At 45.0% G+C, this 16,127-nt stretch overlaps 1 protein-coding gene across 11 annotated transcripts in view; it reads right to left on the bottom strand.

Moving 5' to 3' along the window:
• The window catches only part of DLG1 (discs large MAGUK scaffold protein 1), a 159,851-nt gene that overhangs the window by 94,524 nt on the left and 49,200 nt on the right, over window positions 1-16,127 (bottom strand). For 7 of the 11 annotated variants that reach the window (XM_088132474.1, XM_088132468.1, XM_088132467.1 and 4 more), the window contains 2 exons: window positions 7,575-7,664; window positions 5,240-5,293 (listed from right to left, as the gene is read on the bottom strand). In XM_088132474.1, coding sequence (XP_087988600.1) covers window positions 5,240-5,293; window positions 7,575-7,664 — 144 coding nt within the window. The remainder of the gene's footprint in view (window positions 1-5,239; window positions 5,294-7,574; window positions 7,665-16,127) is intronic. The other 4 variants (XM_088132472.1, XM_088132471.1, XM_088132470.1 and 1 more) reach the window with 1 other exon arrangement.

Here is a 16,127-nt window from a genome sequence, read left to right on the forward strand (position 1 = left end):
TTAACAGATAGTGGGGATGCTGTAGATATGACAGATCTTGATTTGGACAAGACAGCATGACAGTTAACCAGATACAAAGCTGGCTTTAAAATCATATTATCAATAAAACTTAATCAAATTGGAGTGAGGTGCCACAAGAATGAATCCTGGATCCTATACTCTTCAGTATTTTTACTGATGACTAGGAATGAAAAGGAAGGATATCCCAAACTCATTAAATTCTACAGCACAACTTAACTCTAGGTGCAGATCTCAATTTCAATCTGCAAAGCCTCTGAGTTAGGGGAAGCCTCACCTGCTTCCAAATACAAGTTGCAGAGGAACAATGGTATGAGGAGGATATGTCTTTTTCTCTAACCCAAAGGCAGCAATCCTTACAACAAGGAAGGAAGTGGTCAAAAGGAAGAGGTACTTAGGAATACACCAGAAGATGCAGCAGTCAGCCCTAAAACGGGCAGTGTTAAAGGGCTCAGCTGCCTATACCCCAATGATAAGGAGAACTGGAAGTCCTAGTATAGGGGGCCAACTATGATACTGTTGGTACTACTAAAAGCTAGTGGGATGGAATTCGTGATTGGAATACAGTACTGGGAGGATATAAATTGTTCCAAAGAAACAGACCCAACAAAAGGGGGGATACCTAAAGAATGATTACACCTGTATGGAAATTCATGGCACCAAGGGTGAAACCCTTGCCAAAAATGTCTGTGTGACTAGTAAGGGAAAATAAAACAATAATGGCACTATTGTGGGCATGTACTACAGGCCACCCAACCAAGGAGAAGATACGGATGAAATCTTTCCAAATCAGATGGTTGAGGTGTCTGGTGGGGGGGGTTAACTACCTCCATATCAAGTGGGAGTGAAACTGCAGAAAGTGGGGGATCCGACAGGTTCTCAATGTACCTTGTCCAAAAGACGAAGGAGACAATTAGGGGGTCAGGTATACTGGATGTAACGCTTACTAACAGAGAAGCTGCATGAGCCTTAGGAGTGCGATTCTGGCATTCCCCACAGGGCAGGCAGGGAGAATGGAAGATAATCAGATACACGGGAGCAGACTTCAAGAGAGCTGACTTCCATAAGCAGAGGGGAAAAGATTCCATGGATGGAAACCCTGAAGGGAAAGACAATTTGGGAGGATTGGGAAATTCTGAAAAACGAGGGAACCCAGGCTCAAACACAAACATGACTGAAGAGAAAGAAGCCGTTGACAAGACTGGCGTGGTTGCATAAAGAGTTCTTGGACACAGGAAGACCCAAAAAGGACAGGTTTAAAAAATGGAAAGAGGAACACAGGACAAAAGCGGAGTATCGGGAAATAGCCCAAATCCGTAAGGAAGGCCAAGAGTCAGGAGGAGCTGAGGCTTGCAGTGAAAGCCAAAAACGACCCAAAAGGCTTCTCTGGGTAGGTGCAGAGCAAGAGGAAAAGGCAAGGAGACAGCTGATCCGCTGGTTGGAGAAGCTGGCAAGAGGGTGATGGGCAACAGGGTTAACCCTTGCCCAAATTGCACATGGCCTTGTTTGAATTGTACGCAGCCTTCTCGCAAGGTTTTGGAAGGCAGGCGCATGAAAGAAGGCCCCAGCTGTGCTGGCTCAAAAGAAGGACCTTCTACCCGGGTCCTTCTTTCATACCGGAGCAGCTGGGGCCTTCTTGCATACACCTGCCTTTTTTGCCTTGTCAGCAGTGGCAGGAAGAAGATGGCAAAGGTCAGCCGGGGGTTGCAGGGGCAGCAGGGCCAGCGAGTGTGGGGCAGTGGCCCAGGCGGCTGGTATGGCCGGCAGGACCAGCAGAGTGCAGGGTGGCCAAAAGGGCAGAGATGGGGCGGGAAGATAGGCGAATGGAGGTAGTTGCAGCGCCCGTGTGGTCCTAAATGCAGGCAGGCTGCCAAGCACCCAAATTTTGATCATGGGGGCACTGCAATGGCTGTAACTTCAGGGACTGGGCGTAATTACCATTTGTTCAGCGCTGCCGCAACTTCGAACAGTCACTGAAAAAATAGTTGTAACTCGAGGACTACCTGTAGAGGGCAGGCACCGCAACAGAGAAGGCATACTCAGTCCTGCAAGATGGCAACATTTAACTGAAGCGACTCTCTGTCTGCCCATTACTGCCCATGCTGCTGCATTTTGCACCAGCTGAGCTTCTGGATGATCTTCAAGGACAGCCCCATGTAGAGTGTGTTGCAGTACTCCGTACACAAGACGGACCTGTGTAGAGACCCTCTGGGCACAGCTGCCATCTGCTCTTCAATCAGTAGCTGCATGTCCAGGAGACCGCCCAAACTGCACATTAGTCTCAAGTGGGGAAGGGACACCCCATCCAAGACCGAAGCTGAAAATGTCCCAGACCTTGGAGGCCCAAACAGCCACAGCCACTCAGTCTTGGCAGGATTGGGCTGAGCCTGTTCCACCCCATCCAGACCCAAATAGCCTCCAGTCCCTGCACAGCCTGGGATTGAGACGTAAAGCTGCTTATCATTAGCATTCCGATGATACCAAACCCTGAACTAATGGATGACTTTACCCAGCAGTTTCATGGGGATGTTAAACAGGGACACCCAACTCAAATTTGATGGCCCTCTGACAGGGACTGGGGACTCAGGTGAAGGCCAACTCCTGCCTGGACCCCATGACTGCCCTCTAGTAGGAAATCAAGACCCAAGCTCAAGCCACAGGAGTAGCAGGCAGCCAGATTGTTCTCTTTTGGTTTTGGGGAGGAGGAGAACTGTGGAAGCCAAGAGGCAAATCAGCATCAAATGGGGACAGATCTCCTCCCCAAACATTATCAGCCAAGACAGCTTAAAGAAAGAGGCTGGACACCAGAAGCTGAAAAATGGCTTGATGAGGAGAAAGAAAACCCACAGTGCTTTCAGAAGGCAAGAAAAGTATTCTCTTCTCCAATTTGAAGTTGGCAGGCTTGTATCACAAATAATGGACTCACTATTAAAAAATTCAGTTAGCAGCAGCAGGTAAGCAAGTGGCTGGCTTGGAATGAGACTCACTGGAGCTTCCAATATAATTCACTAAGTGATTCCACAACACAAAGAGGACATGGACCAATCGCCAAGCCAACAGAAAGGAGAAAGAAAATGCTCTGGGGCCTACAGACAATTCCCTTGGAGACCAGCCGCTACTCTGCCCCCAGAGCAGCTTCCTTTCTCAGGAGGAGGGGAAAGGGGAGGAAAGGAAGCTATCTTGTGGCAATGCAACATTCCAGCCTGCAGAATGATCTTGGTTTCTAAAACTGGTGCTTTGCTTGGAAGTATGCCTTAAGCAAGATAAGCTGGAGATATCAGGAGCATCTGATAGGGAGGATTAAAAGTGGTGCAGGGAGTGTCCTCAGCAGCCATGGCGTCCTTTTGGTAAGAGCATCTATAACATCACCTCAAACATTTCAAATATTCCAACCAACCCCAAAACCTCTGTCCATAAGCAAAGTCTAGAGGAATTTTCAGGGCCAGCGGACATTTTTGGAATCATGAAAGCATGAAAGAATAAAAACAAAACCACCCAGGTGCCAGACCAACCAAACTATTAGCCTCCTGACTTAACCCCATCCTAGCCTAACACTTGGGGGAGGAGAGAAGAGGCCCTTCGAACCTCAGGTGGGAGGCTGTTCCAAAGGCCTAGGGAAGTCACAGAGAAGGTACACTGCTGAGGCCCCATCAGACGACAGCGTTTAAAGGCGAGGACATGGAGACGCCCACCCTATCTGGCTCAGTGGGATGGGCAGATACCCTCAGGAAGAGGCAGTCCCGCAAATAACCTGACCCTCTGCCACGTAGAGCTCTGAAGGTGATAACCAACACTATGAATTGGACCCAGAAAGCAAAAGGAAGCTAGTGCACCTCACACAGCAGTGGGGTAACCTGGGTGAACTGCTGGGCACCCAGAACTCCATGCACTGTTGCATTCTGGACTGGTCGCAGCTTCCAGGTGGTCTTCAAGGGCAGTCCCAGGTAGAGCACACTGCAGTAATCCATCAGGCAAAGATTAAGGCATGAGTGAGCATGAGCAAGGCTGGCCCCAGTCCAGGAAAGGGCACAATTGGCACACAAGGCAAATTTGTGCAAAGGCCCCTGCTTTGCACAAGTCTTGGCAGCTGTCTCAGCAACACAGCCTTTGACAACAGTAAGGGCAACACGTGACCTTCAGAACAAAAAGCTTCTTCAAGCCTCTATAGGTAGGTCACGATCAATGCAAGTTCAAATAGGCCAAAATTTGATTTAGTGCAGTTTATAAATTGATACCAGGCCACATTTAATGCAAGCCAAAATTCAGTTAGTGCGAGGCTACCGTGCGCACAGTTGTGCATGCACAGTTGCCATTGGGGTTTTATACACTAATCATCATTTGTGCAAAATGGAGAAAAGGAAGGGTCCACACAAGGATAGCTCAGAAAAGAAGAGGCTCATTTTGAAAAACTACAGCAGAATACAGGAGGAGGTACGCTTTGGATATGGGTTTATCCTTATTATATAACAGTGAAAGGATATTTCATTAATAAACGCATAAAATTTATGTTTAGACATTTTAATTGCCTATTTCCGTCCAGCTAGAACCAATTGTCCTATTTTCCATAGAAATATGACTCTGAATAGCGCAAATTTGAATAATGCGACCATTTTGTGCATTAACCACACTAATCGAGACCCACCTGCACTTGCTTTTGTCACAGCCAAGATTTGTTATGACATCTGAACCCACTGTGGAATCTACGGACAGTCTCTTCTCGTCCATGTTTTTTTCTAATATAAGCCAGCAGCTCATACCATATCAACAAATACATGGTATTAATCATGCTTCACATGCTTAATTTATTCATTTTTATTTATTAGATCACCATCCGACCTTTCCTTCAGAGGTTCGAGGGACTGTACACAGCACTTGCTCTTCCAATTCTTCCCAGAACCACCACCCTCTGAGGCAGTTTGGGCTGAGACATAATCACTGGGGCCCCAAGTCACCCAGTGAGCTTCTATTACTAGGGGTGGACTTGAACCTGGGATTCCCAGCCTGTCTAACACCTTAACTGCTGCACGGACCTCCCCCCGCACATAGCCTATGCATGTCTTCATCACAGACTTATACAACAAGGCCACGATCAGGGGCCATTTTCTGCTTCCACAATACTGACTTTGCTCTGCATCCTTTAAAGACAGCGGCACACGGAGCTGATGCCTTTTCTCAGAGAGCTCAAAAAGATTCAAGCGTTCAGGCAGTGAGAGAAACTTACGTAAGTTGGTGTCTCCGGAGCTTCTGTGTTTACCACGACTGGAGGGGGATTTGCCTTGAAATTAAAAATGCAAAAGGCAGATTAAAAGAAGTCTGACCCCACAAGATGTATGTCCTGCTCAGTTCCTGGGCCCTTTCCTGCCGCCCCTTTTCCATCTCAAGCTCTTTGACCGCTCAGCCATGCAACTACATCCCACTGCCCTCTTTGGCCCTCCCCTGCAAAAATCTCTACCCAAAGTAAAATAAAAAAGTGTTTCAGTGATCTCAGGTAAGAGCCTGCCAAATCATAAAGCTTCACCAACTTTACTACATTTTATACTGGGTACTTAAAGTCAGAAAACCCGGCCAACTTCAGGTCAAAACCAGTGAGCAAGCCGACTGTTCAGGCAGGCAACTGCCTTCCAGGTCAGCCCGCTGCAAGCCACAGCAGAAGACGCACGCGCAGACTTTGCTAAACGCAGCAGCACCCAGGACCCTTTGCTAGGCTCTGCTTGGTGCTCTCCCTTGAATCCCCACAAAGCCTCCTGAACACATCGAGCAAGGGCGAACCCATCGACCCCCTTGGTAGCGAGTGACCTTCGCTGTGGAACTGCTCTTAGGGAGTTTCTCCTAAGATTCAGGCTCTGCCTCCCTCTTGCTTGGGTCCATTATTCTGAGCCTTTTGCTCCGAAGAAGACACAAAGGATCTCGACCTTCTCCGACAAGGCATCCTTTCAGGGATTTGAAAAGAGTTATTGCATGCCCCGTCGGTCATCTTTTCTCTAGGCTAAACACGTCTGGATTCTTCCGCCTCTCTACAAGGGCTTCATTTCTAGCCGGACGACCATCTTTCTCTAAGTCTGCTTTACTTTCTCTGACTCGCCAAACTGCGTACAATCCTCGAGGTGGCGTGTGACTGAAGCAGGGTAGAATGTGATGATGTTACTTTCAAGCCCTTTCTCTATCCCAAGCAACTCAGAGAGGCCTCAACCTTTTTCAAAGCTGGGTCTGGCGTGTGGCAGCAGAGAAGAAGCTGCCAGGACTCCCTGGGGCATTGCTCCTCACATTGACTACACAAATACCACCATTTTGGGGGACTACAGTATGACAGGACTCCTGTTCTAACCTATGGAAGTCTTTTTGGATTATATTTCTCTCTTACAAGATACTGGCTATCTCGGCCAATGTTGTGTCATTTGCAGACCTGGGGACAAATGAGGATAATGGTCCTCTAAGCAGGAAGGTCATCACTAAAGTGCTGCATTAAGCCACAGCAGGAGGACCTGGTGGACCTGTCTCTGCCCCTCTTGGTGGGACCCTTGAACTTCATGTTTACACAAGTCTGCACTGGGCATCTTTTTGGCATGGGTACAAGAAAAGCAGAGGTTCTGTCTACCTGCACACAAGCTCGATTCACACCTGGACAGAAAGGCTGAGCCCTTGTGAACAAACACAAGGCAAGTCTTCTGCCCACTAATGTCTGTCTAAATGCAACCCAAATTTATCTTAGTACACAGCTCTTATTAACAATATGCTGGGCAGTACTTAAAAAGAACAACAAAATATATGCTCATATTTTAATCAAACAACCATTTCAAGTAGTATTTTAGAAGTAATTGTTTTAATGTAGACCATGAAAAACAACACCAAAAGCACTCAGGCAAGAAAGCCCCATGGAATAGCTGAGTTTATGAAGCCTGTGGTAGACAAATGACTGAAAGGGACAGATGGGCCACCACAGAAACAGAATGTGGGTGATGGGGTATGAGGGTTCTGACTTGATCTACACAGTGACTCTTAGATTAGAGAACTGGCCCCCAAACATTTAGGGTTTCGGAACGCCACAACTGCACAGACACAAACCAAATAACCAGGAAGTTGCACAAAATAGATTCTGACAATCTGGTCCCTAACCCCTGTCTTAAAAGGAAGCCCCGCATCCTTCAACACTACCTCAATCTAGAGGACTCCAACTGGGATCGCCCAACACGCAAAGCCAAATGAAAGTGGGGTTGGACAGTTAGTGGTCCAGAGTGTTCTGGAAATCTGGCTATTAATGCTGCCTGGGAAGCAGGGAGGCCCAGTCAGCTCCAGTCCAACCTTAAATCTCCTCTCTGATGCCACTGCCCCCCTTGTAGCAGATGACATACAGTAAATTCTTGGGGTGAACCAGACCACAAAAATATATTTCTTCATCACTTCCCCCCATCTCTACATGACTTCTCTTCTAGAGCAGTAAAGAAATACAGTAATAGTAACAACATCTGAACTGAGTTTAATGTACCAAATCTGCATGCAGTAACAGAAATAAAAGCACCCATCAATTAGTATGCAAATGGCATAAAATGAATAAAAACCTGTGATATGGAAGATGGGATGAGTGAAGCCTCAGCAGGAACTGGCAGAGCAGAGACAACAGGAGGAGAAGGAAGAACAGCTTCTGGTGTCTAAAAGCATCAATGAAAAGGAGTCAAGAGTGGAATCCAAAGGAGGCATATCTCATACACGCCCAAAACACCAACTCCTGGTGTGCCTTGTTCCAGGCCCGTCCTTCACCCAAAGGCAGCCTCTGACTTCTCATTCTCAAGAAACTGGGGGACTGATGAGGGGGAGGCTTACTGACTCAAAATGGAGGTCTTGCCCCTTTTGGAAAAGACAGACCCAGAGCACCCCAGCTCAGACAAAAAAAAAAAAAGTATATTCTTATTTTTTGCTCCAGACCACCACAGCACTCTATGTTAAGCAATCCCACAGAGTGACAGAGTTGGGACGACTCCAGCCCCCTGCTACATGCAAGATCTGTAAGTGTTTTGGACAGATGATCCAGCCTCTCTTTGAAGACCTCCAGGAAGGGGGAGCATACTGAAGGCTTACCATTCAAGAGGAAATGTACAACCTGGTTGACAGCCTCTGCCAAAAAGGAATTCCTCCTAGTATCTGACCTGCCATTTCAACCAACTGGTTGTAGGCCCAACAGAGAGCCTCTCTACTCCTGACATAAAGGAATGTCAAGCTTTGACACCCGAAAGGCGGCATTCACATCGCCCCTCAGTCCACCCCTCTGCAAGCTAAATATTCCCAGATCTTTGAACTGCTCCTCACAGGGCCTGGTCTAGAGTCCCTTCCCCATCCTGGTAGTCCTCTGAACTTGCACCAGTTTGTTGGTGTCCTTTTAACAGATTGCAGTGCCCAGGACTGAATCTAGTATCCCAAGTAGGGACTAACCAGGACAGGACAAGACAGGACAGGACAGGACAGGAGTGAAATTATTACTTCCCGTGATGTGGATTCCATGCTCTTGTTAATGTATCCCAACACAGCATTGGCCTTTTTAGCAGGTGCATCATCACACTGCTAACTCTGTTTAATTTGTGGATGACAAAAGCACCCAGATCCTTTCACATGAACTACTGCCAAGCCAGGTTTCCACCTTCCTATGTCTGTGCTTTTCTTCTTTTTTCCCCTCAGATGCAAGATATTGTATTTCTCCCTGACCATCTTGTTCATTTCAGCCAACTGTTAAACTCTGCTTAGATCTTCCTAGTTTGGTGTTATCTACAAATTTGATAATGCCCCCCCTTCATCTTTGCCATTAATAAAAGTGCAGAAAAGGCAATATGGGGCCCCGGACGCACCCTGTGGCACCCCACTGGAGCTGATGAGCACTTCTTCAGCCAGTTAGGAATCCCAAGGCAAACCCTATCAGGAACTGCCACAGCAGCCAACCCAAGGAAGTCTTATTATCGTTCTCTATGACTGCCAGGATAAGAGAACAATCCTGGTTTCATACACTTAACAGTGTATTTTATTTCCTGAAAAAATAAAATGCATCTAGATAAACAGCCTGACATTGTTCATTCAGGACAATGTTCATTCAGAAAAATATTGTTTAAAAATAATTAATTCCTTCTGCCACAGTCGGTGACTCAGTATTATAAAGTGAATTATAAAACTACACATTTTGTTAACCTATCAGATCAGATTCACTATATGCTCTGCCCAGGCATCCTTAATAGTAGAAGTGATATCACCTTGTTGCTGTTGCTTCAAATGAAAGAACAATAATTTGCCAGCTCTTTTGCCTTGCAGCCAATATCCTTGCTTTATACCATTGGTTCTCAATGGGGGCAGTACCGCCCCCCGGGGGGCGGTGGGAGGATGCTGAGGGGCGGTGAACTTGTTTTGGGCGGTAGGGGGGCGGTGGGCATGTTTTGGGCGGTAGGGGGGCGGGGGGCATGTTTTGGCATTCGAACTTAATTTTAAAACTCCCAAAAAAATTTATTAAATTGATTATCCGGTCTATACCATTTGTACCAGCAATAAAACGAACTTACGCGACGGCTGCCCTCACGCACTTCTAAGAATGGTGAGACGAATTTGTATTCTAGGTAGGATGACCTTGAAGAACTCGACACTACGATTCTTCTCCGATCCCAACCAGCACAGCGCATGCGTCAGCTGTTTTCCCGCGCAATTAATCGCAGTGCATGCGTTGAGCGTCCTTTCAATATGAATGTTTGATTTGACCCGTGTTTCTTGAGTTGCTTTTCGTTCGCTTCATTTGTTTTTTCCCCTCAGTTTCGATTTACTTTCATTGTTTATTTGGCCAGTCGGCTAGGTAAGTGCGCTTATTAGTTCTTTATCGTGGTCGTGAATTATTAATTTTGAGAGCGAGGATTCAGTGCTGTGACTGATCTAATTACAAAAAAGAGAAGTCGACTCCAAATCGTGGAAAGAGGGGACTTGCGCCTTCATCTCTCTAACAATATTGAACTGAACGTTCAGAAACTGGCTCTGAACCATCAAGCACAACCATCCCACTGACATAATCAAGCATGTTTCATTGATATTACGCTTTTAGCGTATTTTTTGCTGTTTTTTTAAATTATCTAATTAAGAATAAAGAATTTTTAAACATTAAAAAAGCATTTGCAAAAAAAATTAAATAAATAAAATTAAAAATTAAAAAAAATTTAAAAAGCATCAAAAAAATAAATAAACGTATTTACAGCATTTTGAAATAAACGTATTTACATAAAAGAGCATTTAAGCATTTTTTTTGCCTTAGTCATTTTAATTTTAATAAAAGGAATGCAATTACCGTATTTTTCCAACTATAAGACGATACTTTTTTCTAAAATCCTTACCCTAAAAATTGAAGGGCATCTTATTCAAGGAAGTCAGCCAAGGAGAGAACCGCACGGTTGCAAAACTGCCCATACTTTGTTTCTGCAGAGAGGCTTCCTCCTATTGCTAGCCTCCAATCACGAGTGAAATAGCTTGTCTCCCAAACAGACTTCCTCCAATCACAAGCCTGATGTAACTGACGTCAGCTGATGCTGAACAAACCAATTAGAGGAAGGCTGATTGCAGAGACAAGCTATCTGCAGTTTCACTCGTGCTTGAATGTAATCAGTTAGCAAAAGAGCTTGGAAATAGAGCTGCAGAGAGATGGTTTGGACCTCCTCCCACCGAGTGTATCAGGTCAATGTTAACTAATTACTAAATAAAAATGTGTTCTGCACTATCTTCAAAATATTGATTTTTTAATTTTGGGATGGAAAAGTGGGGGTCGTCTTGTACATGGGGGCGTCTTATTGTCGGAAAAATACGGTACCTTCCAGGGCAAAAGTATCGAGTTAAATCGAACAAATTTGGTGTGTAAGTCTACTGAAAAAAATTACTTAAAATTTTTGCCTTTTATAATTCAGTAACTCCCCCCCCCCATACCCTAAATTACAGGATTTTCACAAAGGGTGGCGTTGAAAAATTTTCCGCTCCTTAGGGGGGCGGCAGCTTCAAAAAGGTTGAGAATCACTGCTTTATACAATTCAATGAATATTGTGTATCTAGTGTACAAAGGAAATTAAATCCCAGCTTAGCAGACTTAAAACCTTGATATGGTTTCAGTACAGGAAGTCTTGCAATAGTTCCTTAACTTTATTTTCCAGATTTTGTTGTTTAGATGTTTTCTTTTTCCACATAAGCAATAATGCAACCATGAATATATGCTTTAAAAGCATCCAAACAATTGTTACATTTGCAGGATATCTATGTATACAAAAACATCTTCAAAGTATTTTTTTATCCATTAAGAAAATGTGAATTCTTTAGTAATGATCTATTTAAGAGCACCTTGAAAAACTAGGCTGATTTATCCTTGAACTTGTTTGTAATGAGCCTCTTTTAGCCACAGCTTCTGGCTGGCTCTTTACGGATCCAGGCACCATACAGAGACCCAAATGAGGCAGCCTGTCTTCACTTGGGTAAAAAGAAGCAGGTGAGAGTTTAGATTCAGAATGGAGAGAAGAGGAGGGGTGGCCAATGGGAAAGTCTTAAAAACACCCAAGAAGATTGTGGGAAGACAGAGGTGATGCCTGGCAGCTAAAATAGACTTAAGATGGATTGCTGCTTTCAGTGATCCAGTGTCTATAGTGCTGAAGGCTCATTAGATGGTGAGTTGTCCAAGTCCACAAAGCATTTGAGGGCACAATCTGGGGGAAGAGCGCTCAAGAGGATGAACGTTGCCATGGGACAAATTACCAAACACTGCAGGGGGCACAGTGGGACACCAGAAGAATGACAAAAGATCAAAGACATTGCCTTGTCAAAGGATCACCACTTCAGGTCAACACTGACAAGAGTGAGTGGTTGTGGTTTTAGGGTCCCCACGTCTAGTGATTTTCCATCATTAACTCTGGGTGGGGTAACATTCCCCATCCAGAACTGGTGCACAATCTCCTGGATTCATCACTCCTGTCAGCAGTGGCCAAGAGAATCTTCACAAAATTACATTTTGTACACCAGTTGTGCCTATCTGATCAGATCAGAGGCACTTTTCATGGTCAATCATGCCTTAATCACCACTAATGCAATGTGCTCCATATGGGACTGCCCTTGAAGAGCATTTGGAAGCTGCAGCTGGTCCAGAATGCAGCATGTGCAATATTGGGTGCACCATGATACACCAACGTAACACTGCTGCTATGTGAGCCGCACTGGCTCCCAGAGCTATTCCAGGTGCCGGTTGTCACCTTTAAAGCCCTACATGGCATGGGGGCGCATTACGTGCAAGATCGCTTCTCCCCAATGGTTTCTGCCTACCAGACTGGGCAATGTAGGAATGCCTCAGAGATTATTGGTGAAGCAGCATTACCTGATGGGCCCCAGAAAATGCACCTTCTGTCATGGCACCTGTCTTGTACAACAGTCTCTGCCCAGAAATATGGATAGCCCCAACTTGTTCCCTTTTGGAAGGGCGTGGAGTCCTGGCTCTTGCCCCAAGGACTGGGGCCAGGCTGCTAATGGAGCTCTGGCACAGGTCTGGCTTTTGTGTCATGGAGTCCTTGGTGCTCTCTGAGCTTGTTGTTTGCTTGCAGACATTTCATTACCCAACCAGGTAACATCATCAGTGCAAGTGAGTGTGGGGTTTGCTCCCTGTTTATATACTGTAGCTTGCCCTGCCTTGCCCTTTCTCCTTGGTAGCTCCTTGATTAAGTTATTGTTTTCTGCATGATTGTCTGTTGAAATAAATATAAGGTAAGACTGTCTCCTAATGTACCTTTGTGGTTATCACCTCAGGAAGCATTTACTAGAAGAGAAAATGTGGGAGAAATGAAGTGGTTAAAATATAAAGATTAAATTTTGAGGAGGGTGAACCAAGTTTTAAAACAAGAGAACAGTTAGAATTAGAAGGTTTTATATGTCACTGGTTTACTCATATGCAATTGTTTGAACGTTTTAAGTTGGATAAAAAGAATTATAGATTTGTTAATGAAATATCTTATTTTGAGATTCAACTCTGTATAAATGATGAGCATGTTATTGCTAAAATGTATAAGATGTTGTTACAGATGAACTTAGAAGATGAACAAGTCAAAGGATGCATGATTAAATGGGCTAAAAACTTTAGATACAATATCATGTTGGAACAATGGGAAAATATGTGGAACAAAGGTTTGAAATTTACGTTGAATTATAACTTAAAAGAGAATTTTTATAAAATGATGTACCGCTGGTATTTAACTCCTGATAAGTTATCAAAAATGTATACTGGTATAACAAATGTTTGTTGGAAATGTTCACAGGGTGAAGGAACCTTTTTATCAGCTTTGATTGTGGGATTTAATGATTAGATGGTTTGTGTTGATAGAAATAATGTGAATTAGGATTAAATAGTGGTAAGAGATTAATTTTTTTTAATTTGTACTCATATCTGTATTGGAGATAGTCGGAAGTCACTTTCTGTTTCATCTTTCTACTTGATCTCACTCTTTCAGTTTTTGTCTTTTTCTTTTAGTTCTATTTTCTCTCTCTTTTATACTTTCTCATTTGTATTTTAATTGTACTTTTTATATATCTTAATAAAAGTTTTGAAAAAAATAAGATAATCCCTGCTTATCTGGGTGTTGGCTGCCGGAAAGGCTGTGTTCTGGTCTTTTTGTTTCCCTCTTAGCTTTTTTATTGTCTCTTTTGAATGATGTATAAATATGGTTTATCTCTATGTGTCTATTGATGGCTGATCAACACCCCTACAAGGGTAAGGCAACAGGAAAAAAAAACCCGATAAAATTCTATAATGAAAACAGATTTAGACTGAAAGGATATTCTTCCTCCAAACCTCACCAAAGCAAATACAGCGTGGAGAACCAGCGCGAGTGAGGAAACTCAGGAGACAGAACCACACGTGTTTCATACGATGTCACACACTCTTTAATGGAAAAGGGCAGCAAGGTAACTTCAGTGTTTACCACTTGCCGGAAACCCTAATGGCAAAGAGAAGGCCTGGATCCCTCAGGAGGAAATGGGCCAGGTTCAGTCATGTAATCAAGCATAAGTTGACTTGTTCTTGGCTTAGTGCTCTATGCAAACAGAGTTAAGCCAATAAGGACAGCAAGTCTCAGTCTGAAGGGAGAGTTTGATGCCGGCTTACAGTTGCAACTGGGGTAAACAGGGACAGATGTGCAAGTATGTGCTCCACACAAGCCTAACCAACCTACGTGAAAAAGACAAACTAGGAATTGGCAAGGAAACGACGACCATTTCACTTATCATTTCAACACATGATGGCTAATATAAATTGTGGCTTACTTGATGAATGAATGCAGCCAACCGAGTATGAGATGAGGAATGCCTATTGGTGTGACTTTTACAACTGCCCTCCCTCAAGAGACCCTGCCAACCAGCACCCACTCCCACAACATTGCAAAGAAGAGGGGCAGCTCCTGAGTGAGGGAAAAGAGCTTCTTAGTTCCAAGTCATGGACAGCTTTCAAGAAAGGGGCAGAACACGGACATTTTGGGAAGCAAACAAGCTTTCGACTGCAGCTAGAAAATAGCAAGGCTGCTGCTGCTTTGCACACACACACAGCGACACATTTAATGCTAGCTGTATTTACATAGGTGGCATGGCGGTATTTCTACTTACCAATATGCTGTTACCATAAGGAGGTGTCTCAAATCTGAAATTTACTTAGAGTTGTGTATTTTGAAAACAAACAGGACCAGCACTGAAATCCTTCAGCTGATTATTGGCCTTTCCAAAACAAAAGAGATCTGCTGGCTTTTCTGCAAGGACAGAAAACCTCTGGCTACTGGTTGATTTCCCCAATTTTTGGAAATCCTGCTGCTGCCTGTGGCAGCACCTACACACCATCCAGGCTATTCTACCTGGGCGTGAAAAGCACAGTGTCAGTGCAACACACATGAAAGTATCTCAACCGCTGTTTACTTTGAAGCCTCTGGCTGGTAAGTCTCTGCAAAAAGCAGGTCTGCTTTGTTACCATACTGGATCGGTGCCAGATTGCTCTCTTTCAAAAGCCTTGGGGCGGGCAAAAGGGTATACCTGGCACTGAGGGAAGCTACAGTGCCCTCAGGGCAGTTTTGATTGCATTGCTCTCTGCCACCGTGAGACCAACTGAATGACTGTGGGGCTCCAACCCAGCCAGCGGGAGCAAATCAAAGAACAGAAGTTTCACTTCCAATGCTTTGCTTGCGTTCCTTTTTATATATGGCTCTCTCTACCTGTAGGTGACTTGGTGGAAGAAGAAAGCATGCCTACATTTTGAAGGTCCAAGTGCTCTGTCCTCAAACCAAGCCAAGCCAAGTGTCTGCCATCAAAGACCCTGACTTGGCAATGCTGTGCAGAAGGCAGCAGGTCCAACAGGAGCACTGCAAAAGGACCTACTGCACTACATCGGCCCTCCATCTCTGTAACCAACTGGAGCTGCACAGGAATAGGTCCTCTCAGCCCTGCTGACCCACCTCCACCGAGCCACAAAGCTGCACCAGCCAGATGTTCCAGACGCACCAGTGGGGACCATTCCTCCTCACACCAAGTTGCTCTGAGCACAATTATACCCAGGGAGGAAAACACAGTTTACCCGAGGTATGCCCCTTCTCACACGCAATGGAAAATCTGCCTCCCTGTGTGGGAAGAGAGGTCGGGCAGCCTATCTTAACCCCAACAGAAGACACCCACCCCACCAGTTAGCTGATGCAGAAAGTGAAGGCTCCTTTGAAAGACCATCCAGCTTCCAGATAACCCACATCAAACAACAGCTTTACTCACACCAAGCCAACATCTGCTGACAGTGAGAATGGGGCCAGCTAAGCTGCAATGGTGCACTGGCAACCTGGATGTATTCCTGGGAAAAATCAGGCCAAAGCTTTGGTCTTTTGAGGCAAGGAAGGCCCCTCCTGCAAGCAGTTCTTTGCATGGTGCTCAGTACTGTTCTATAGATGAGGCTGATGCATGCAGACCCAACGCTGGCCTGGAACCCCTACGGGTGAGGCTTTCACGTTCCATGGGACATATGCTCTGCTGTGGGTCCCATGCTTCCCACCTTCAAGAGCTTACGTTTGGAAGGGTTACTGACGCCACCAAGTCCCAATTCAAGCAACCCCAGATGG

Source organism: Python bivittatus, unplaced genomic scaffold, assembly GCF_059951505.1.
Source record: "Python bivittatus isolate LINGU-HERP-01145 unplaced genomic scaffold, Pbiv_v1 ctg000980_np1212, whole genome shotgun sequence".
Taxonomy (NCBI): domain Eukaryota; kingdom Metazoa; phylum Chordata; class Lepidosauria; order Squamata; family Pythonidae; genus Python; species Python bivittatus.